This window comes from Scomber scombrus, chromosome 11 (assembly GCF_963691925.1).
Source record: "Scomber scombrus chromosome 11, fScoSco1.1, whole genome shotgun sequence".
In the NCBI taxonomy this organism is placed as follows: domain Eukaryota; kingdom Metazoa; phylum Chordata; class Actinopteri; order Scombriformes; family Scombridae; genus Scomber; species Scomber scombrus.
Genome location: NC_084980.1, coordinates 30,112,492 through 30,137,726, shown reverse-complemented (window position 1 = coordinate 30,137,726; position 25,235 = coordinate 30,112,492). Strand labels below are relative to the sequence as shown.

Here is a 25,235-nt window from a genome sequence, read left to right as displayed (position 1 = left end):
GGCACAAATTGTCTACTCAAGGACACATCGACATGTGGATTGGAGGAGCCGGGAATCGAACCGCCAATCTTCCAATTGGTGGACGACCACTCTACCTCCGCCCCGTGTGTGTATGGAGTGATAACTTGTCTGTCAAACTGTAGCAGCTGAAAAAGTCCTGGAAAATTATATCAAGAAAGGAGCGAGAACCCTGCTGCATAGTAATATTTCTGAACCAATAAAATAATAACATAATCATGTATTATGTTATTGGCAATAAGTTTTTATGTTAACTGTGAATCATGCAGCGATATTCCAGCAGAGAGAATATAAACAGAGCTGGAGATGAGCAGGATTTGTCCTTTGATCAAAGACTTCAGCATGTTTGTCTCGTTCATGTGTGACAGCTGAAAACCAGAGAGTCACATATTCAACTATCAGCTGTTCCCACATTGATAAATAACGTGAAGCGACTCAGGGTTGAAAACTCAACGATCAATAATCTGATCCATTTCCACCCGTTAACCTGCTGTGATTGGTCGGTTTGTGTGGTTTCGTGCTGCAGCTGGTTATGTAACGGCCGAGAGTCGAGAGTCGTTTCACCTGTCAACATTAAACCTCTCTGAGTAACACTCACATCTCTGACTCATCTACACACACACACACACACACACACTCACTCACTCACTCACTCACTCACTCACTCACTCACTCACTCACTCACTCACTCACTCACTCACTCACTCACACACACACTCACTCACTCACTCACTCACTCACTCACTCACTCACTCACTCACTCACTCACTCACTCACTCACTCACTCACTCACTCACTCACTCACTCACTCACTCACTCACTCACACACACACACACAAACTCACACAGACAGATACACACACACACACACTCACTCACTCACTCACTCACACTCACACACTCTCAAACACACACACACACACACACACTCACTCACTCTCACACTCACACTCACACACACTCTCAAACACACACACTCTCTCTCTCTCATACACACACACACACACACTCTCAAACACACACACACACACTCACTCACTCACTCACTCACTCACTCACTCACTCACTCTCTCTCTCTCTCTCTCTCTCTCTCTCTCTCTCTCACACTCACTCACTCACTTAGACAGTCACACACACATCACATCTGCACTCACAGTTTATTACAACTGGAGTCTTTTTGGTTGTTTTATTAATATTAAAAAGAAGTACAGCTGATTTATTTAGTTTAAATGAAGAGTTATCTTTATGATTCTTCCTCATTTAACTAGAAAAACATAAATATATCAACAGCTGGAGGTTTCTGGTTAAGTTGCTTTTGGCTTTCCAGTATATATCCAGTTATTTACAGTAAAGAGACATCTTATAATAATAATAACAATGATAAAAATAAACTTTATAGAGCAGCTTTCATACAAGAGATGTAGCTAAAAGTTCTTCACAGAGAAAAACATTTGGTAAATATAAGTTAAAAGGACACTTAAATAAAAGCCAGATTAAATGTCTTTTCAACTGTTGTTTAATAATGTTCTCTTATAGCTTTAAGGTAGAGTATAATTAAAGAAAACTGCACTTTGAAAATGTCTGAGGGTCTGTGATGTCGGCCGGTCCCCACAAAACCAGTAAAAGAAGCTTCAAATCTATTCTAACAGATACTTGGAGCCAATGAAGTGAAGCTGAAACTGGAGTAATGTTCTCACTCTTCATGTTTTTGGTTAAAAGTCGAGCAGCAGTTGTAGTTTCATAAGTGACTGCTTTAGAAATAAAAGCATTAATAGGTTTTCCAGCGTCTCTGTGGGAGAGGAACGGCTGTATTTTAAGTTAAAAGTCAAATATCACAATATTTAAATGTGTCAGATGTTTAAAAAGGATAAATGTTGGAAGTCCTCATCTCTTCTATTTGAGTGGTTTTGTGTTAACATGACGTAACAGACGAGCATATTTCTCCCTCTGGTTTGATTTAGAATAAAGAATAAAGATGAAAGAAGGTGTAATAAAATGAGCTTCTCCTGTCAGACGATGCTCAGGACGTTAAACCCTCCGATCTTAATAATCCAGCAGCAGCAGATTTCATCCCTAACAGTGTTTGTGTTTCTCCTGTTTTTTTCAGAAGTACCGGCACCACGATGAGGACTCGTCTCCCCAGGATCAGAGCTCCCCCCAGCTGACGGAGGAGGCGGTGGGGGCGGAGCTGGTCCAGGTCGCAGAGAAGAACCTTTCCCAGATCGAGAACGTGCACGGATACGTCACCCACGCTCACATCTCGCCCATGAAGGTAGGAGAGCGAGGGCTCGTCTCTCTGTCTGCAGGTTGAGATTTTACTGGCTGAGGTTAGGAAACATAAAGTCTGCCGGCTTCATTTTAAGATCAGTTATTACTTTATTAGTCCCACAATGGGGAAATTTGCATTATTACAGCAGCAAGTGGACAGTAATGGCGGTTTTCCGCTATACAGTTCTAGCACGGCTCGACTCGACTCGGTTTGGTACCAGGAACCTTTTCCATTACTATAGTTCCTCCTCAACGTGAGCGGGGTCGTCATAGCAACGCTGCATTAAACACATAAAAGAAAGTTGAAGAACAAATTTAAAACCCAAAGAAATCAGATAACAAATAAAAACAGATTAAACCAGAGAATAAAAGATGCATCCTAACCTTTTATATACTGTTCAGGGTCCAATTTGATTAAAGAAAAAAACAACTTAAAACTTAAAGAATAATGCCGGCATGTTTGCACCTAAATATTGGTTGTTAAAGGAAATACTTCTAACAGCATTGTACAGTTTAAATTAAGAAGAGTGAAGCTTTAAAAGCCAGTAAAGTCCTGATCTGTTTTTCTGTCTTTCTTTCTTTACATTCTCTCTCTTTCTCTCTCTTTCTCTGTTCATTCATAAAGTCTGAGATCATTTTCTCAGACTTTAGGACCCTTCTCTTCATATATATACAGTTTATATTTATATTGAATGTCTTCCTGTTCATCTGTCCTTCAAACACACATACAGAGAAGGAGGAAGAGGCTTGTTGCTGTCTCTGTTTGCCTACATGTGATCATTAAAGCTGCTCTGAAGCAAATACACACCTGTACCTCCATTAATACCTGCCCCATTCACACCTGCTCCAGTCATAATACTCCATTCACACCTGCTCCATTCACACCTGCTCCAGTCATAATACTCCATTCACACCTGCTCCATTCACACCTGCTCCAATCATAATACTCCAATCACACCTGCTCCATTCACATCTGCTCCAATCACACCTGCTCCAATCATAATACTCCATTCACACCTGCTCCAATCACACCTGCCCCAATCATAATACTCCATTCACACCTGCTCCATTCACACCTGCTCCAATCATAATACTCAATTCACACCTACTCCAATCACACCTGCCCCAATCATAATACTCCATTAATACCTGCCCCATTCACACCTGCTCCAATCATAATACTCCAATCACACCTGCTCCAATCACACCTGCCCCAATCACACCTGCCCTAATCATAATACTCCAATCACACCTGCTCCAATCACACCTGCCCCAATCACACCTGCCCCAATCATAATACTCCAATCACACCTGCTCCAATCACACCTGCCCCAATCACACCTGCCCTAATCATAATACTCCAATCACACCTGCTCCAATCACACCTGCCCCAATCACACCTGCCCCAATCACACCTGCCCTAATCATAATACTCCAATCACACCTGTTCCAATCATAATACTCCAATCACACCTGCCCCAATCATAATACTCCAATCACACCTGCCCCAATCATAATACTCCAATCACACCTGCCCCAATCACACCTGATCCAATCATAATACTCCAATCACACCTGATCCAATCACACCTGCTCCCTGTCATGATGTCATAATGTCATGACACACAGTCAAATTCCTCCAGTCAGGATTTTAGGACTGTTGACTCGCTGACTCTCTGTGAGCTCGTTTCATGGGGTCACCAGCTGGATCTGGTTTTAATAGACATTCAGGTGAAGAGTCAAAACTACTATCTCAGTCAGATCTGAACACACAGACATGAAACACATTAATATCATTCAGTGTGATTTACAGTTCAAGAAGATATCATTATCTCTGATGTCCCTCACTTATAAACCTCCATAAATATGCTTCAAACCAGAGAAAAAAATAATCACATTTAACTTTTCTTCAGTGCAGTGTTGTTTTTGACAAGCATCTTAGATTTAGTCTTAGTCTTAGTCTTAGTCTTTTGGACTAAAATGCTTATTAGTTTTAGTCACATTTAAGTCACTTCTATATGTGATAGTTTTAGTCCAGTTTTAGTCGACGAAAACTCAAAAGGGTTTTAGTATAGTTTTAGTCAAAAAAAAAAGAAAAAATAAGTATAGTCTTTTAACAAACTAATTTAGGTCAATAAGTATTGGAGATTGCTGTTGGGCAGTGTCACACATAAGTTGTGAAAATAGCAGCAGATCTATAAGTTCAACACATTTTAAGCTTGCAGATCTGCTATTTTCACAAATAATAACAATAATAAAGGAATGGTTTTAGACATATAAGGTTTCCACCCAACGGCACATTTCTGATCTAAGGATTGTGTATTAAAAATATATAAAAAAATATCCTTGTGGCGAGCCTTAAGGTGCCGCTTAAGGTTGGTCGTATTTTTTCCGCCTACTTTGTGGCCACATTTGTCACCGTCTTCCTTCACAATACACTCTGTTTTATTATCTGCTGGGTTATATTTAAAATACACCCATATGTCGTCTCTACGTTTGCGACCACCGAGCCCCTGTGTTGAAACTGCCGCCGCCATCATGGTCCATTGTCTGATGAGTAACAACAGTGTGATGTGTTGAGCACGTTGTGCGCTGCACGCCAGGTGGTGGGCGTGACCAAACAAGGATAGACTGTAGGCAGCAGCAGATACTTTTTAGGTTTTAATTGACACACACAATAAGCAGAAATGTCACGCATTTTAAACGTCTGACAGATCACCCACTAACATTTTCGTCCATTCTCGTCTCGTCAACGAAAACTCACACACGTCTCGTCATGTTTTCGTCATCAGAGAGCTATGTTTATCTCATCACCGTCTCGTTATCGTCATGAAAAAAAGTGGCGTCAACGAAATTATTTTGTCATCGTCATCGTTGACGAAGACAACACTGCTTCAGTGATAGTTTGTACATCTTGTTCTGTTCTTTTAATGGAGATTATTTGATAAAATGAAAGGGAACAAATCTGGTGTAAAATCGTGTCTGAGGGAGAAACAGCAGCTCCTGTCTGCAGCTGACTTTTGATAGCTTTAACAGTAACGTATTTCATCCTGATGGCGACATGTTGGTTCTGCATGTCTCCATCTGTCAGATTCACTTCACATTAAAACACAAACACTCATTACAGCTTTAACTATGACTGAACAAACATCTCCTCTTCAGGCTCCTGCTGTTCATGTGACCTCAGGTTGGTCTGAGTTTTGCCGAGTCAATCAATCAATTATTCAATCAGCAGATATCTCAGCCTGTAAATGATTCCACGTCCTTCCTTGTACTCTCACAGTGAGCCCAGCATGGTCAGGCCGTCTGTATTTTTAGTAAAACCTGGAGAATTTGGCGTCCTCTCGGTCACATGACTGTGCTTCCTGTTCACGCCGCCCTCCATGCTGCTGCTCATGGCCGCTGCTGTGTGTGTGTGTGTGTGTGTGTGTGTGTTAAAGAGGCTCGATGACATCAGTCAGAAACTGTTGCGTAACGTCATGTGTGTAACCCTGATGATGTCACAATGATGTCATCAGTCTATCCGAGGTGTGCAGTTTGGAAGACACCAACGAGGTGCATTATGGGAAACGTAGGATCCAGCATTCATGCAGTTTAACATGTTTGATTTTGACTTTTCTTTTAGTTTCTCTTGTAACTCGACGCGAGTGAAACACAAACCACTGGATCACTTTTTAACATACAATTAAGACTTGATTTTGGGCTGTGATGGACTTTTTAAAAAAATTATTTGATATTTTACCATCTTAAAAAACTAATTATCAACAGATTAAAAGACAATACATATAATATAACAAGGTTAAAGTAATTTTTATTTACTTTATTTGTTCTTTATGAAAAGATGTAAAACCATTAAACACAAAGATCAGTGTATTAAAGTGTAAAATTTCAATAAAATTCAGGCGAATGAAAGAAAAAATGCAGTAAACAAAAACTTTCTTTATAGAGCCGCTATCATATAAGGCATGTAGCTCAAAGTGCATTACAGAGAAAACTAAAAATACAGTAAAACAACAGCAAGTTATAGATTAATCTTTCTACTGGTTGTCAGTTGGAGTCGATCAGCGAGGTGAAGCTAAACTCTTTAATCACTGTTGTTGTTTGGAGTCGATTAATCCAATTTGCAGATTATCTGAGATTTTATATTTCATGGGAGGTTTAAAGCTTTCCACTCTGCTGCGTTCATGTTTACAGAGTACATGAGATCAGATTAATGCAGGATAAACAGGCCTGATGTGTTCAGATCCATCGCTGCTCGGTGGAGCTTTTCTGCCACCGTGTGGTGATAATGCAGAATGACGGCTGCAGGAGGGAGGAGGAGCCGCTCTGCAGGAAGTCACCACTCGAAGGGTCATCAGAGGATTAAACAGGCTGGAAATTACAAAAAATACAAATCTGAAGCACAAAAATACTTATTTCTTTTTAGTTTTTTTCCATATTGTGTTGATCTTGTAAAATAGTTTATAGTTGAGCTGCTCACAATGATCAGATGTTGTCATTTTGCTTTATGGCATCACAAGCAGATCACTGATTTAGTCTCTCAATGATCACTAATCATTTTCTTCTCTTACAATAAGAGATCAAATACAAATCATCTCGTCTGTCGGTGTTTGAAGATAGTGAAACTTTATAGTTATTGAGAGCAATTAAGATCAGATTTTAATATAATGTAATATATTTTACCAGCAGATAAACCTTTAAGGTACAAAGACAAAAGTCTCTTTAAGTTGTTCATAATCAATTCTGATCAATACAGTATTTTTTTAAGCCAATACGGATATATTACATATGAAATTGGATATTTTTTTCTTTCTTTAAATTGTCATTCTGGCCATATAGATACATGAAAGAGAAGAAAATACTGTACTTAGATCTTGGTGACCAATAAAAAATATATAATAAATTCAAGTAAGTCACCAAATAAGTAAATAAAAAAAGAAAATATATGAAGAGATAAAGTGAGCAGTGCAATGTGCTACCAAACAATGAAATCTAATAGACATTCCAGCCGGCCCTAAAAGGATATAATAATAAATAGTCATAATCATAATGAAAAGTAGCAGCAATTGATTTCAGTTCAGAATCTTGTTTCTAATCATTTCCCCCTAAATGTCGTCCTTAAAATTAGTGAATGTACAAATATAAACTTTTCAGCTAAAGTTTCTAAATTATGTCGTATGTATGTTTAATAAATCAATGATCCGCCCTTTATTTTATAACATAATGAGCTTCAACCATCAGATGAAACACATTCTTTGGTTCTTCTCATAAATATGTTTTTTTAATAACTGTTAGTGTAGATTTATTATTTCTTGAATCTCTCCAGCAGAAGTTTAGTGTTCAAACCTCCTCTGACGATTGACTGAATGAACGCAGTCATGTTGTTCACGTGTGTCAGCTGGCGTGTGTCTCATGCTGCTGCTTTCCATTTATCTCGGAAGCTGGAAGTCGGAGCTGGGAATGATGTCAGAAAACTAGTTTCAGCCGGGTCAGCCAATCAATAGCAACATGTCCGCAGGTAGAAGTAGGACAGTGTTTAGTGTACCACTGATTTAATGCTAATAAACAGGATGTTACGACAACTTTCACCTTGTTGATGAGCGGGGGGCATTCATCTTGGATTTTGGTTTCGGAGCTGGTGAGGTTCTTCTGACTTTCCGACCGTGATATCCGACTTCTGGGGTCATTCCAGTTGAAATTTCCGACGGGGATTTCGGAAATTCTCTCTTCCGAGTACAAATGCAACGCGCCATCAGCTTCAGGGCTTCACTTCATGTGCTGTCATACCTGTTAACGCAGCTCCCACCCCATGATCACATGTTGGTTTTTAGTCCTGGAGAGCTGACGGGACCTGACGATGCTGATGTCAGGAGGACAAAACGTTGGATCTGTGGAGAGAAATCAGCTGTGAAAACCTTCCAGAGTGATTGGAAAATGTTTATATTTGAAGTATTTTAAGGGGATTATTGGAGAAGTATTGATCACAGTGGGGAAGGTCCGACTCTGGAGCTCTCCAAGGTCCTGATCGCCAGCCTGTCTGTTATATCCCATCCAGATCCTCCTTCCTTCCCTTCTTCTTCTTCATCTTTCTGTCTGTTTCCGTTCATCCCTCACGTCTTCCTGCTCAACTCTCTGCTGTGTTCTTGGTTTACTGTCAGATTTTTACTCTTTGTCTTCAGGCTGAATAAAACTTGATCTGGCTTCATCTGATTAAGTTTCTTAACTGATTTATAACACTTGATTCTGGAGATGATAGTTAATTGACTGATTTTTGAAAGACAATTATGTTAAATGTATTTATGGGGCTGTATTAGCTGCTATTTTGATTAGTCAACAATTAACATTATTAACAAAGTCTTAACAATCTCAATTTCTGCTTATTTAACGTTACATACGCAGAAGACACCCCACTCTGATTCATTTTGAGTTAAATTTTCTTTCTATAAGTCAGAAACTCTTCAGAAAGAGACAGAAAAATGTATGCTAGATCATCAGTTCTGGATCAGCCACCAAAATTATTATTTCATCTCACTTTATTTTATTTGACCAGGAAAACCTCACTGAGATAAAACATCTTTTTTGTGGGAGTGTCCAGTTATTTTGCTCTTCTCTCTTCACTAACGCTTGATTTTACAGCTCCTGATTTTACAGCTCACCTTATTTACTGGAACGTTTTTTGAGTAATCTGCTGTTTATAGTTTCCTGCTGTGTAACTGTTAATTCTGCAAATTACTCAGAAGATTTCCAGTAAATTAGTATAACATTGAAGGAGCTGTAAAATAAACTGTTACCTTCCCTTCTGTAGTCTCTCTTTTCTCTCTCTCTCTCTCTCTCTCTCTCTCTCTCTCTCTCTCTCTGTAAGGATTAACTGCTTCTCTCTTCCTACTTTGCCTTTCCTGTATTTTGACCTCAATGAGCCCCCGTCTGCCCCCCCCCTCTGTAGGTAGCGGCTCTGGAGTGCATCTTTGACGGTTCTTCAGCGTTAGGACAGCATCACCCGGAGCTCCCTTCCCCTACGCCTTCCACCCTGTACCCTCAAAGCGAGGACAGCCCCCTCCCCTCCTGCTCCTCCAACCCCTACCCCCCAATCCAGGTAAACCCCAACCCCCCCCATCGCCCCTACCATCCTGTTATCAGCACTGCTCTGGAAAGATACATTCAGTTTTTTAACGTCTCCATCTCGTTATCGTCCTTCCTCCTCATTCAGTTTACAGCTGTCAGTGATTCCCACAGCGCCCCCCGAAGGAAATTGACACCCTTCATTCCTTCCTTCCTTCCTTCATTCTTTCCTACATTCATTCCTTCATTCATTCCTTAATCCATCCAATCATCAATCCTCCCTTCATTCCTTCAGTCCTTTGTTCCATCTTCTTCTCTTCCACCATTCCTTCCATCCATACAACCACCCACCCTTTATTCATTCCACTCTTCCTTCATTCATTACTTCAGTCCTTATTTCCATCCTTCCTTCATTCCTTCATTCATCCTTTCCTTCCTTCAGTCCATCGTTCCATCCTTCATTCATTCCGACCTTTTTTCTTTCATTCCTTCTATCCATCTCACCATCCTTCCTAGATTCTTTCCTTCTTTCAATCAATCCCTCCTTCCATCCATCCTTCATTCCTTCCATCGATCATTCCTTCATTCCTTCTATCCATCCAACCAGCCTTCCTACATTCTTTCATTCCTTCCTTCCATCCTTCCTTCCATCCCTCCCTCCTCTCCCCTCAGCGTACTGTCTTCTCTTCTCTGAAGAATTGACTTGAATTGGTCGACAGTAATCGTCTCTGACAGTTTCGGGTCTTTCAGTTCGTAGTTTCAGGAGGAAGCAGCTCCGTCTTCACACAGAAAACCAACATATCTCAATATGTTTCATGTATTTCCTTCATTTTATTCTATTAAAATAAGATTTAAAATGTACAAAGAAAAAACAAACAAAACCCCCAAAAATGGCAGCTGGCATTTAAACATGACACATGAGAAGGAAGCTCAATGTCTGGCTTTTTAAGTATAGCAGCGATTTAAAGAACCACATAACATATATATCTAAATATGATAACGTAATAAATAACACAGTAATGGTTTTCTATCTACCACATCAGCTTAAACCTTCCTGTCAGCTGTTAGTCAGTCGTCTCTGTGAGATGTTTCTTATCTCAAATTTTCACTTTTCGCTCCTGCAAAATTCCCGAGTCGTAAAGCGTGTTGTGTTACCATGACAACAGTAATCTGTCGTGTCAGCATCGACCACCTTCAAGTGTTTCATTTTGTGATTTTGACATTTATTGCCTATTTATTGCTTTTAATGTCTCTGAAAACGTCACATGAAACATAGTTAATGTAAATGTCGCCTGTTGTTTGTTAATGTGGAGAAACTATAATTTATTTATCATTTGAATTTCACGGTGCCCATTTCGTTGTTGTGGTGGTTATATTATCATGAGAAGAGCAGCCTCATTAGATTTTAAAGGAGCAGTTTGACATTTGAGAAGCTGCAACCAGCCACTATATATAATAACAATTATTTGCAACTAACCATTAATTTAAGTGATTCAGCTACTCATTATTTTCCCCATTAAGCACCAACATCTAAGTCCAGCTGTTTTTCATGGATACTGACATGATTTATAAGGGAGATAATTTCTTATAAAGCAACATTTATCTCTCATTTGAAAATGTATTCATTAGTTCATGTAGATTTTGGAATATAAAATAAAGATATTTGATGAATAAAGTGGGTTTAATTGGTACTGTGACTCCATTTAAGCTCAAAAAATATTGATTTCAAAGAATTAAAAATAGCAAAATACTTCAGATGTAACCTCTTATTTGATCATCAACACTTTCATCATGTACGTAGTTAGTTCCCAACACTGCATAAAACCATCGTGTGAAGATGGCCGATAAATATAAATGATTGGTTTTCGGACGCAGTGACACAGTCTGTGATCGGTGTTGCTGCAGTTTAACCCTCCTTTTTTCCTCGAGTCAAGGTAGGAAGGGAGGAAGAAGGAAGGAAAGGAGGGAGGAAAGAAGGAGGGAAGAGAGTAAGGATGGAAGGGAGTAAGGAGGAAGGAAAGGAGGGAGGAAGGAAAGAAGGAAGGGAGGAAAGAGGGAAGGGAGGAAGGAAAGGAAGTAGGTAAGGACAGAGGAAGGAAGGAAGGAGAGAGGGAGGGAGAAAGGAAAAGAGGAAGGGAGGAAGGAAGGAAAGAAGGACAGAGGAAATAAGGAAGGGAGGGGGAGGAAAGAAAGACAGAAGGGAGGGAGGAAAAAGGGAAGGAAGGGAGGAGGGAAGGAAAGAAGGAGGCAGGGAGGAAGTAAGGACAGAAGGAAGGAAGGAAAGAGATAGGAAGGAAAGAAAGAGAGAAGGAGGGAGGGGGGAAGGAAAGAAGGACGGAGGGAGGAAGGAAGGAGGGAAGGAAAGAAGGAGGGAGGGGGAGGAAGGAAGGAAAGAAGGAACAGTCAAAACAGACTGGGTCAATTTGACCTGGGAGGACGACACGAAGGTTAAATACTGAAAACATTATGAGACAAACAACGAACTTATAGATGTTATTTTTCTGCTTCTCATGAATCAATGAAGTAGATCAGAGGTGAATCAGTGTCAGAGAGCTGCTGGCCGGGTTGTTGTGGGTTTGTTACCTTAATCACACATGTTGAGTAATCTGAGATCTACGGTGATTCAGTCGTACTTGACGTCAGACTGAACTCTGAGCAGCCGGTCCACAGTTCAGTCACCGATCAGGATCTCCGCACCTTCACGTCACCGCCGACATCATCCGCTGAGGTTTCTGCTCACGGTGACAGTCTTTTGGTGGAGAAAACTCATCCTCACATCCTCTTCTTTTATTGTTTTCATCCATGTTTGATGTCCTCCGGCAGCCTGACGTCAGCCGCTATCTCAAACACCTCTGCTGCGATAACTCAATGAATGGATCCTTGCATCTCACAAAGGCACTGAAGGCTTTGGAGGACGTACTGTACACTCCTTTTTTTTATTATTCCTTTCATTTTTTTTCATCTCTCTCCCCTCTCGCCTCTCGCTCGCTTTACTCAGCAGCGCCATGGCAACGCAGGAGATGAATGGCGACAAAGAAAATCCTGACGGCAGGAAAATGGAAGAGGAGGAGGAGAAGGAGGGAGGGAGGGGGTTGAACCTGCAGAGACGGACAAGGACAGATTTAGTGACGCTTTCTGTAACAGGACAGGGAGCGGGGGGGTTGAGGTGGGGGGGGGTTGGTGTTGAAATGCAGAATAGCCGTCCTCCTGTTCCTCCCAAACTAAAAGATTTACGGCTGCTCTGATGTACACAAAAGGACTCAGAGGCCATGAAATGACTTGTCACTAATGCTTTTTTTTTTTGTTCATCGTCTCATCTCGGCTGCATTTCACTCCCCAACTGCAGCAAAGCATGCTGGGAGGACACGCTGTCTCTATTTATAGCCAGAGGTTCCAGTCGGTCATGAAATTTCAGGGAAGTCATGGAAAGTCATGGGGGGCAGATTCCAGGCAGGGAAAGTTATGAACAATAGACTCAAGTTTTCTTGTTTTTTTTTTTGACTGTTTTCAGACCAACCACTTTTTAAAATATAGAGATCCTTCCACCAGTATCCAGATAACATCACTTCCCTAATAAAACCCTCCACAGGATTTTCCCCATGAAACTTACAGCTTATGTAACAAAAAAAAAATGGAGATTTATGTAGTATTGTCCGTAAATAAAATGCTGTAGCTCGATACTAACGATGTGTCTGTAAAGGCAGATCGTGGAGACGTTTTAATCATTCATGATCTGATATCGCCATATTGCAAAACCCCTTTATTCATGTATTTAAGATCATTGAGACCATAAACACATTTTGAAAACGTTTACTGAGGTTAGAAATCAAGTGAGAAGTTGGTGAATTCTCCATTGACTTGTATAGAGACGGAAGTCCTTTTGACACCAAATCGGTCGCCCCCTGGTGGCCTTTTGATAGAATGCAGTTTAAAGTTACTTCCGCGTTGGCCTCATTTCAGAGGACCAGAACTCCCCACCTGGATGTGAGGCTTATTGTTCCAGACCTCTGACCCTAAATGAATGATTATTTTCTTATTGGTTAGTCCATCCATTCATTCATCTATCCACTGTTTTTTATTACGTCTAGGTCATGATTTATGAGTAATTAGTTATATTATTGGGAATGATTGTTGTATAGTTCCAGGATGTTATGAGAAAAATGTGAAATTAATTTAACTATATTACTATTTATTTCACATTTTACTTGGTTAATAACTGTAGTTCTTATTATTGCTATTAGTTGTTATTGATATCCATAAAATTGTTATTAAATTGCATTCTACGTGGTATTAAGTGTCTTTAAAGGTCTTAAATTAAACTGTGAACCCTGCAGATACCCGGTTTCCCATTTAAGAGACTGGGAAAGTCTGTTTAAACCCTTTTGAGGAGTACAGTAGATTTAAAGTGAGCTCTGGACCTCAGGATCAACAGAAATATAGAGTTGGGTGTCATCTGCGTAGCGATTAAAGTCTGTTCTCTGCTTGTGGATGATATGACTGAAAGGTAGAGGACCCATTATAAAGCCTTGTGGCATTCCTTATTGGATGTTTGAAGGAAAATATAGTCCAAATATAGCATCGCTAAAACACACTGTAGACACAAACTCACTGTTCGGTTAAAGTCCACAAAGTTTAAAGGACGTTGTATCGTAGCTACGTGATTACAAACAACACAGAGACGAGTTAATAATACAAACAGAAAAGCTGCCACTTAAAAAAAGCTAATAAATTCAATCTAACGTCACCCGCGTAGCCTGAACTCATCAACTACTTTATCAGTAGATCAGAGTTAACCCTCCTGTTGTCCTCGAGTCAAGGAAGGAAGGATGGAGGAAAGAAGGAAGGAAAGGAGGAAGGAAGGGATAAAGAAGGAAGGAAAGGAGGGAGGAAGGAAAGAAGGACAGAAGGAAGGAAAGAAGGAAGGAAGGAAATATGGAAGGAAAGAAGGACAGAAGGAAGGGAGGAAGGAAGGACGGAAGGACAGAGGGAAGGAAGGAATGAAAGGAAGGAAGGGAGGAAAGAAGGAACAGTCAAAACAGACGGGGTCAATTCTACCCGGGAGGATTATCAGACTTTTTTACTCACCGTAGAAGTAAAACACACCTGATACCAACCAATAAACTCTGTAGTTATGAAAATAAACATATATGAACAACTTTTTTCAAGGCATTGGCAAGTAAAAGGTTCATATATTAAAAATGAAGACATCATCGCTACTTTCAGCCATGCTAGCTGTATGAAAACTACACATGCTCTGATTTAGGGGGAAAACTTGGATTCATTAATGAAAATACAAACCCAAAACAATCAAGTAGTATCAAGTATTTATATATTTTTATTTTATTTTATATACTTAAAAGAACATTTTGTCAAGTTTGTTGTAAAATTTCTTATTTCATTTACATATTTGCTTAATTTTCTTATCGTCTCGTTACTTTTAGATTTTAACTTCCTTAAATAAACTAGTAGTGAAGTAATGAGAGAGATAAATGAACTTCTCTAGATTCAGTCGGCTGTCGTGATCGTCGCCTCGCTGTCCGTCACCGCTCTGATAACTCAGCATTTCGTCAGTGTGTGAGACTCTCCTGCTGACTCACTTTGGGAAAAGGACTGAAAGATTGAAGACTTGAAGTAGGACAAAGGTCAGCTGGACCAAAGCCTCTCTGGACTGAGAGAGACGGAGAAGGAGGAAGACGAGGAGGAGGAGGAGGAGGAGGCTGCGTGAGGTTTCCAGACTGCAGAGAGAAGAGATCAGAGGACTAACTTCCTCCCTGGCTGCGCTCTCTTTAAACACACACACACACACACACTCGTCTCCGTGCTCTCAGCCCTGCAGTGTGTTGTTGCTGTCTGCTTCAGACAGACGGAGGCTGCTCTCTCTCCTCCTGCTCAGCGATGCTCTCTCACCCCGCCAGGTTAATCCGCCTCAGGAGGCTCGTCTCTCTCTCTTTCCCGTCAAGTCCGGCGTGTGACGGCTGCAGCTCACCGGCTACTGCTCGCCGCCGCCGCCGCCGCTGCTGCTGCACATAACTGACAGCAGGAGGACGACCTCAGTGTGCTCCTCTCTGCTCCGTCGCTCCTCTCCTGGAAGCAGCTTCTGCTCACCTCCAACACCTCCTCCGTCAGCTTCTCTGCAGCCTCCCTGTTTGTGTCTGCAAGGAAGAAGAAGAAGAAGAGGAGGAGAGGAAGAGGAGGGGGGGGACACAAGGTGGAGTGAAGCCCCCCTCCCATCGTCTGCTCTCCAGCCAGCACCACCTCCGCCACCCCGCAGCCTGCAGCAGGAGCGAGAGGAGGCGCAAAGGAGGCGACACACCGCCTCCACCTTCACCACAGCAGCAGCAGCAGCAACAAGCAGCAGCATGCTCAACTCTGTGTGGTACGCCAAAAAGATGGGCCGCCGCATCATGGGCACCCTGAGGAGAACCAAGCGGCTCCACCGGCGCCTACTGGTAGGTCACCCCCCTCCTCAACCCCCCTGCCCGCCGCCCCCTCCCCTCCACCCCAAAAAGAGAAAAAAAGCTCCTCATAAAGGTGAGGAGGTAGGAGGAGGTGCTGCACCGTGACTCATTTTCTGCTACGTGTGTGTGTCAGTCGGCCTGTTTACTGCGACCGTGGCTCCTGTGTGTGTTGTTGTAAACGTATTGATCCGTCTGTCTGCTGTGGATGTGACGCTGGATGAGACTGGATGTGGGAAAAGTTGCAACAGGAGAGCCGACGCTGCTGCTGCTGCTGCTGCGTCATGTGCTGGATCAGGATTCATGCACAAACCTTCACATCTGGTTCAATTCTTCACCACCAGTCTAGAAACGCCCATTTCATCAGCATGAGATAAACAGGTCAAATATTCACAGTGAGAACAAGAGGACTGTGTGTGTGTGTGTGTGTGTGTGTGTGTGTGTGTGTGTGTGTGTGTGTGTGTGTGTGTGTGTGTGTGTGTGTGTGTGTGTGTGTGTGTGTGTGTGCTGAGGTGATGTGTTGATAAGGCTGCAGCAGCTGTGAGCAGGTTATTACGTTGGATCTAAATGTGTCAGAGTCTCAGCGTGAGTTAAACGTCGGGTAGCGGAGGGACGCTGAATGTTCCAGAGCTGTGACTCTCATCGCACGATAAGACGGATCTCCCTCCTCTCTCTCTCTCTCTCTCCTCTCTCCCTCTTTCCTCTCTCTCTCTCTTTCTCTCTTCCTCTCTCTCGCTATATCTCTCTCTATCTCTCTCTCTTTCTTTCTCTCTCTCTCTCCCCCTCTCTCTATCTCTCTCTCTCTATCGCTCTCTATCTCTCTCTCCCCCCTCTCCTTCTCTTTCTCTCTCTACAGCAGCAGCAGCATCATGTTCTGGGCAGATGTGAGGAACCCCTGCAGTAGCACATGCCTTTCTCAGCGTTGCCTAGCAACCTCTGGGCTCCTGACACGTAGCACTACCCCACCGCCTCGCTGTTTACTGCCTCAAACACACACACACATACACACACACACACACACACACACACACACACACACACACACACACACACACACACACACACACACACACACACACACACTTACACTTCATCACAGCCTCTTCATTGTGATTGTGAGGAACTGATTCAAGTATTCAAGTTTTTTTCTCCTCTATGATCCTCAACATAGAAACTCCTGAATAATTAAACAATACTTTAGATTTGTGTTTATTTTATTAAACTTTGTTTCGACCAACTTTAGTCAGATATCTGTGAATACTATCATTTAGATTTTATTGTGTGTAACATCAAGTTCAGTGTTTTAAACCCAGATGTGTTTATTCATCAGCTTCAGAGTCAAACACATACAAACCGTCTCACTGCTCATCTTCAATCATGACTTAATTTTATTTTAGTACATCATAAAATTATTAAAAAACATGAATGATAATACTAATAACTTTATTTGTAAAGCACCTTTCATACAATAAAAGCAGCTCAAAGTGCTTTACAACTAAATAAATTACAAACACCAAATACTTCACATGAAAGCATAAAGCAATGTTTAAAAAAGAGCAGAAAATAAACATTAATGTAAAATCAGATGGAACATAACCGTACAATAATAATAAAAATAGTATGTAGTAAAAGTAGCTAAAACAGATAATAAAAACTACTTAAAATCAAGTAAAATGCAACTATTAAAGAAGAGCTGTAACTAATTAAAAGCTGAAATGAAGAGATACGTTGTTTTCTTTTACCTTTTTATAGCATTCATTTCTTCTTTTTTTTGTTATAATTTAGATTTTTATTGGCAGCCAAAAGGTTTTACAATACAACTACTTTCTTTTTTTTCTTCTTCTTTTCTTTAACTTTGGGCCAGTTTTCACCGTTAAACATCACAACACCAAACAGATGGTAACACACAGACGGGCAAACAAAAGAGAAAATAAATAAGTAAATAAGAAAGCCTACGTAAACTAAACTTAGACCAAAAGTAGATCCAGGTTTAAATACATTCATCAGATTCATTAATAATCAGTCTCAGAGTCTTTATGTCCAGTTGGTTGGCAAATTAACCCTCCTGTTGTCCTCGAGTCAAGGAAGGAAGGAAGGGAGGGAGGAAGGAGGGAAGGATGAAGGAAGGAAGGAAGGGACGGAAGGAATTAAGGACGGAGGAAAGAAGGAAGGTAGGAAGAAGGAAGGAGGAAAGAAGGAAGGACGGAGGAAAGGAGGGAGGAAAGGAAGGAAGGAAGGTAGGACGAGGGAGGGAGAAAGGAAAAGAGGGAGGAAGGAAGGAAAGGAGGAAGGAAGGAAAGAAGGAAGGGAGGACAGAGGAAGGAAGGAAGGTAGGACGAGGGAGGGAGAAAGGAAAAGAGGGAGGGAGGAAGGGGGGGCTGAGAAAGAAAGAGAGGAGGGAGGGAGGAAAGGAGGAAGGAAAGAAGGAAAGGAGGAAGGAAGGACAGAGGAAAGAAGGAAGGGAGGAAAGAAGGAACAGTCAAAACAGACGGGGTGAATTTGACCCAGGAGGACGACACAAAGGTTAAACATATATATAATAAATCGATACATAAGGAGAATAAACCAACATATTAACAACATAACTCTCCCTGTGGAGCTTTGTGAGATGAACTTAAACAACCAAACACGACGATATAATGAAAAATCCTGATTAATGAAGAAGGAAGTAGATACATTTAAGGAAGTAGATAAATGTAAAGGAAGTAGATAAATGTAAAGGAAGTGGATAAATGTAAAGGAAGTAGATAAATGTAAAGGAAGTGGATAAATGTAAAGGAAGTAGAGAGAATGTAAAGGAAGTAGATAAATGTAAAGGAAGTAGATAAATGTAAAGGAAGTAGATAAATGTAAAGGAAGTGGATAAATGTAAAGGACGTAGATAAATGTAAAGGAAGTGGATAAATGTAAAGGAAGTAGATAAATGTATAGGAAGTAGATAAATGTAAAGGAAGTAGAGAGAATGTAAAGGAAGTAGATAAATTTAAGGAAGTAAATAATGTAAAGGAAGTGGATAAATGTAAAGGAAGTAGATAAATGTAAAGGAATTGGATAAATGTAAAGGAAGTGGATAAATGTAAAGGAAGTAGAGAGAATGTAAAGGAAGTAGATAAATGTAAAGGAAGTGGATAAATGTAAAGGAAGTAGATAAATGTAAAGGACGTAGATAAATGTAAAGGAAGTGGATAAATGTAAAGGAAGTAGATAAATGTATAGGAAGTAGATAAATGTAAAGGAAGTAGAGAGAATGTAAAGGAAGTAGATAAATTTAAGGAAGTAGATAAATGTAAAGGAAGTGGATAAATGTAAAGGAAGTAGATAAATGTAAAGGAAGTGGATAAATGTAAATGAAGTGGATAAATGTAAAGGAAGTGGATAAATGTAAAGGAAGTAGAGAGAATGTAAAGGAAGTAGATAAATGTAAAGGAAGTAGAGAGAATGTAAAGGAAGTGGATACATGTAAAGGAAGTAGATAAATGTAAAGGAAGTGGATAAATGTAAAGGAAGTGGATAAATGTAAAGGAAGTGGATAAATGTAAAGGAAGTAGATAAATGTAAAGGAAGTGTATCCAGAGTGATGCTGGCAGCTGTGTGAAGATGAATCTGACCTAAATACAACCAGCAGCGAGCTCACAGTCACAGAGCTGCTGTGTTCACTATGTGAGCTTCACACTTAGAGTAGCTGGAATACATCCTGTACAGCTGCAGGGTTTAGTTTTATTTTAAAGCACTATGTCTGGTTTTCTAGTTAACTACATGAAACTTATTATCAGTGACCAGTAAACATCGACTGGTAACTGTTGTTGTTTAGAGACGAAGAAGAAGCTTTTACTACAGTTTGGATTTACTGACACTGAAGATTAACCCTCCTGTTGTCATAGAGTCAAGGAAGGATGGGAGGAAGAAGAAGGAAGGAAAGGAGGGAGGAAGAAGGAAGGAAGGAAGGAAGGAGGGAGGAAGGAAGGAGGGAGGGAGGAAGGAAGGAAGGAAGGAAGGAAGGAAGGAAGGAAGCAGGGAGGGAGGGATGGAGGAAGGAAGGAAGGAGGGAGCGAGGGAGGAAGGATGGGAGGCAGGAAGGAAGAAGGAAGGAAAGGAGGAAGAAGGAAGGAAAGGAGGGAGGAAGGAGGGAGGGAGGAAGGAAGGAAGAAGGAAGGAAAAAAGGAGGGAGGAAAGCCAGACGGAAGGAAGGAAGGAAAGGAGGAAGGTAGGAGGGAGGAAAGAGAGAGGAAGGAAAGAAAGAGAGAAGGAAGGATGGAAGGGAGGGAGGAAGAAGAAAGGAGGGAGGAAGGAAGGAGGAAGGAAAGGATGCTTGCTGCCATGCTTCTTATTTTATTGAGCTTTAAGTCTCAGCTGTGAGTTTTGTCAGTGGTCATGTTGTGAAGGAGCAGAAATGATCACTGCTGTGAGTTTGAATCCACTGATAGGAGAAATGTAGGAGTCTGACTCTAGAGACCTTTAATTATCTGCTGTAAATGTCATGGTCACCTGTTTAATAGTCAGTGAGATATTTCACTCTGAACCATGAAAGTCAGACAGACTTCTGACTTCTTCTGTCCTACCTTCTTTCCTTCCTTCCTTACTTCCTTCTGTCCTACCTTCCTTCCTTCTTTCCTTCCTTCCTCCTGTCCTACATCCTTTCCTTCCTTCTTTCCTTCCTTCCTCCTGTCCTACCTCCTTTCCTTCCTTCCTTCCTTCCTCCTGTCCTACCTCCTTTCCTTCCTTCTTTCCTTCCTTCCTTACTTCCTTCTGTCCTACCTTCCTTCCTTCTTTCCTTCCTTCCTCCTGTCCTACATCCTTTCCTTCCTTCTTTCCTTCCTTCCTCCTGTCCTACCTCCTTTCCTTCCTTCCTTCCTCCTTTCCTTCCTTCCTTCCTTCCTTCCTCCTGTCCTACCTCCTTTCCTTCCTTCCTTCCTTCCTTCCTTCCTCCTGTCCTACCTCCTTTCCTTCCTTCTTTCCTTCCTTCCTCCTGTCCTACATCCTTTCCTTCCTTCCTCCTGTCCTACATCCTTTCCTTCCTTCCTTCCTTGACCTGAAGACAACAGGAGGGTTAATAATCCAGATATTTTCTAACACGGTTGTTGATCTTTCGTACAGATGATTCAACCAGCAGAGGTTCAGACCCGACTCAGTTACCTTTAGAGAGTTTATAAGTTTATGAGAACATGAACTGGACTTTCAGACCTTTTATAATGTGATGCTGTAATAGTAAGAGTGGAGGTTCACCTACTTCTAAGGTGCATGTTGGTCTATTAATAAAGTCTGTCCTGGTTTCACTTCAGTATGAGGGACAATCATGCTCTCAGTTTCAATACTACAGTTCCTTCAATAGATAAACAGGAAGTATAAGGTTGCCATGGATACAGTAACTGATAGTGATTAGCAGCTGCTGTTTAGATCAGAGGAGTAGATGTGTGTCATAAAGTAGTTAAAAATGATGTTAATCTGTTTGTTAATCTAGTTTAATATTTCTCAGGCTACGCTTTCTTCCTTTCTAAAGAAACTAGTTTTCCTTTTGGCCTTATTGTGACTTTATTTATGAATTAAATAAAACCTTGTTTTGTATTAACCTTCGTGTCGTCCTCCCGGGTCAAACTGACCCCTACTGTTTTGACCGTTCCTTCCTTCCTTCCTTCCTTCCTTCCTTCCTTCCTTCCTTCCTTCCTTCCTTCCTTCCTTCCTTCCTTCCTTCCTTCCATCTGTCCTTCCTCCCTCCCTCCTCTCTTTCTTTCCTTCCTCTCTATTTCCTCCCTTTCTTCTGTCCTTCCTTCCTCCCTCCTCTCTTTCTTTCCTCCCCCTACTTTCCTCCCTTCCTCTGTCCTTCTTTCCTTCCTTCATCTTTTCCTTTCTCCCTTCCTCTTTTCCTTTCTCCCTTCCTCTCTCCTTCCTCCTTTCCTCCCCCCCTCCTACCTTCCTCCCTGTCCTTCCTTCCTTCTTCCTTCCTCTCTTCCTTCCTTCTTCCTCCCTTCCTTCTTTCCTTTCCTTCCTCCCTTCCTCCTTCCTTCCTTCTTCCCCCGTTCATCCTTCCTTCCTTCCTCCCTTCATCCTTCTTTCTCCTTTCTCCCACCCTCTCTCCTTCCTCCTTTCCTCCCTCCCTACTACCTTCCTCCCTTCCTTCTTTCCTTTCCTTCCTTCTTCTTCCTTCCTCTCTTACTCCCTTCCTTCCTCCCTTCCTCCCTTCCTTCCTTGACTCGAGGACAACAGGATGGTTAATATAACTTAGTTTACCTTGATTTTTATCTTTCCTCACATCACTGTTACTCCCCTCATCCTCTGTATGTTTATATTATGGGATGTAACTGTGCCTGTACTGGTTGATTCTTCCTCTTTATGGCGACCAGTCTGTCAAACCCAGGAAGTAAAACTAATAAATGTAAAATAAACAGTGTAATCTAGAGAGCACCTGCTGGAACTACAGACTATTAAATGACTGTAAAAGAAATGAAACAGAACTTTAAGAGACTTATATGATTAATTTATGTTTCTGGTAACTAAGCTGACTATTAAGATTGTGCAAGGAACCCATAATGGACATGTGTGTCATTTTATACCTAAATGTCAGATATACTGTTAAAGCTGCTGTGTTGTTATTTAGTTGATTAAAATTCAAAGTTGCTCATAAGAACCATAAAAAAGTACAGAATAAACTTTACTGTGACGTTTCCTCTGATGGCTCTAAGAAGCCAGCGAGCATCTGTCTATAAGAGCTGGTTAGTATTTCCATTATTATAATATTATTATTATAAAATATATTACACACAGTTTCTACTTTTACTAAATAATTTCCAGTTGTCTTCTGTGATGAAAGTAAATGTTGCAGCTGTGTGTGTTGAGCTGTTAGGCCTGTAGGTGGAGCTGCAGAGTGGAGGCACTAATCCTACTCAGTGGTGTTTCTGTGTGTGTGTGTGTAACTGTATGTGTGTCTGTGTGTGTATCTGTGTGTGTCTGTGTCTGTTTGTGTGTGTGTGTGTGTGTCTATGTATGTGTGTGTGTGTGTCTCAGTGTGTGTGTGTGTCTATGTATGTGTGTGTGTGTGTGTCTCAGTGTGTCTGTGTGTGTGTCTCTGTGTGTGTGTGTGTCTATGTATGTGTGTGTGTGTGTCTCAGTGTGTGTGTGTGTCTATGTATGTGTGTGTGTGTGTCTCAGTGTGTCTGTGTGTGTGTCTCTGTGTGTGTGTGTGTCATGCTTCAGCTGAAAACACTGGATGTGTTGAGGAGATGTCCACATGTATATTTAGATATATATATACATATAATGTAACTGTGATGCGTTCAGGGCCGTCTGTCTCATTGATTTTCTCTGTAAATGCTGCGTTTGTGTTCGTGCACGTTAAACGATGAGCGAGCACGCTGCAACAATAAGCTGCTCCACTGCTCACGTGACGGTTAAATGCATCACAAACAAAGCAGACGTGGAGATTCTTCTACGGCTTTAAAAACTGCCATCATGACTATAGATGGAGACGATGCGTTCAGGGACTGCAGGATATAAGACCACACAGGCTGGTTGATGCTCCTCCCACCAAAACCCTCCTGCTGGGGTTTTAAATCCACTTATGAAATCAGACCGTTGTCATGTCAACGCTCATATTTAGGATTATTCTGGAGCATATTTAAAGTTTCGCCCATTCATAGTTTAAACATTGGGTCTATTTTGAAGCTTTAACTCAAAAAAATGAGATATAATTTCATTCAAATGAGGCCTGTTGACCATAATTTCCATAAATAAGTGTAGAAACATGTGGTTATAAGTTGGAAGTTGAAGCTAAAAAGGTTTAACACAGGATTGGGAGATAATTTAAACCTTAAAGCTTTATTAACAGTTGCGTGGTTGACAAGAACACAACAGGAGGGTCGAAAACTTCACATTTCAAACGATGCAACCAGCAGAAATTTGACTCAAACATCACTACAATGATTTATTTTGATTGTCAAAATAGTCCAGGATTCGATCATCTAATTGATTAATCAGCTGCTTGTTTTAGGGTTCATTTGTTCCGACCGGTTCTTCTGTATCATGTGACCATCGTGTGTAAACCAGATGAAGATGTTTGAATGAGTGTGGTCAGTTTGTGGTCTGCTGGTTCATGTTTGACACATCTCAGCTTGTAATATCTCAGCGTGTCTGCAGCGGCTTAAGATAAAACATGCTGCAGCTTCCTGTCTGCTGCTAACCAGGAGTCCTAGTCGCCCCCCCCCCCCCCCCCCCCCTCGCTGACATGCAACGCTGCTGTGTCTGAATCCGGGGGCGATATCGATTATTTTCATGCAGCGAGTGGAGGCCCGTCCCCCCTCCACCCCCCTCCTCTCTCTCTCTCCCCATTGTGCTGACATGTGCCTCGCTCACTGGAGCCGATTAATTGGCAGAAGATGAGAGCGAGTCACACAGAGAGAGAGAGAGTTACTGTGTGTCAGTCGCACCGCAGACACCGAGCACGCCTGAACACATCTGAAGGAAACATCCATCATTTATTATTCAGCCTCCTCTTCCTCCTCCTACTCCTCCTCCACTCTGGGAATCTCCTCCTGGAAAGATGACCACACATTACCCCCGGCAGGAGTTCACCTCTAAGGCAATGAACGGCAGCGGTGAGAAGAAGCCGGCGCGGCCTGACCTCGACCTGCAGGAGTCCATCGCTCACTTGCACCCGTTGCAGAGGCAGCACGCCATCGAGCTCCACCGGCAGCAACAGCAACAGCAGCAGGAGAAGCACCAACAGAACCAACAGCAACAGCACCAACAGCAGCAGGAGAAGCACCAACAGCAGCAGCACCAACAGAACCAACAGCACCAACAGCAGCAGCACCTGCACCAACAGCTCCAACAGCACCAACAGCTCCAACAGCACCAACAGCAGCAGGAGAAGCACCAACAGCACCAACAGCAGCAGCAGCACCAACAGAACCAACAGCACCAGCACCAACAGCAGCAGCACCTGTACCAACAGCTCCAACAGCACCAACAGCAGCAGGAGAAGCACCAACAGCAGTATCAACAGCACCAACAGCAGCAGCACCAGCCGCCGCCCTCGCTTCCCCCGCTGCCACCGGGCCGCCCGCAGGTCCAACCATCTCTGTCCACCTTCACTAGCTGCACGGTGCCGGCCTCCTGCAGAGCTCGCAGCAGATTCCTCAACCTGCGAGACAGCGTCAAGAAAAGTCCAACCAAGAGCACGGCCAAGGTGGTGGGAGGAAGCAACAACAGCAGCAACAGCAGCAGCAGCAGCCACGCAGCCGTCAGGCCGGAGATCCCATGGGTGCCCTTCGTCTTCAGTAAGGTAGTTTAACGGCAGCGACGTGGGAACAGAACTGGGAGTTTAGTGCTGGTTTTACTGGTGGACGAAAGCTGTGAGTGTTGGAGGTTACAGGGAGATGCTCTGTGGTTTAGTCAGGACCGAAACGTCGTGTTTTAAAGCTCGAAAGATCAGTTTAAAGTAAT

At 42.0% G+C, this 25,235-nt stretch overlaps 1 protein-coding gene across 1 annotated transcript in view; it reads left to right on the top strand.

Annotated features, from left to right (window-relative positions):
• The window catches only part of LOC133991099 (disks large homolog 1-like), a 132,334-nt gene that overhangs the window by 69,856 nt on the left and 37,243 nt on the right, over positions 1-25,235 (top strand). The window contains 1 exon segment of the mRNA XM_062429570.1: positions 2,126-2,290. Within this exon segment, the coding sequence (XP_062285554.1) occupies positions 2,126-2,290 (165 nt within the window).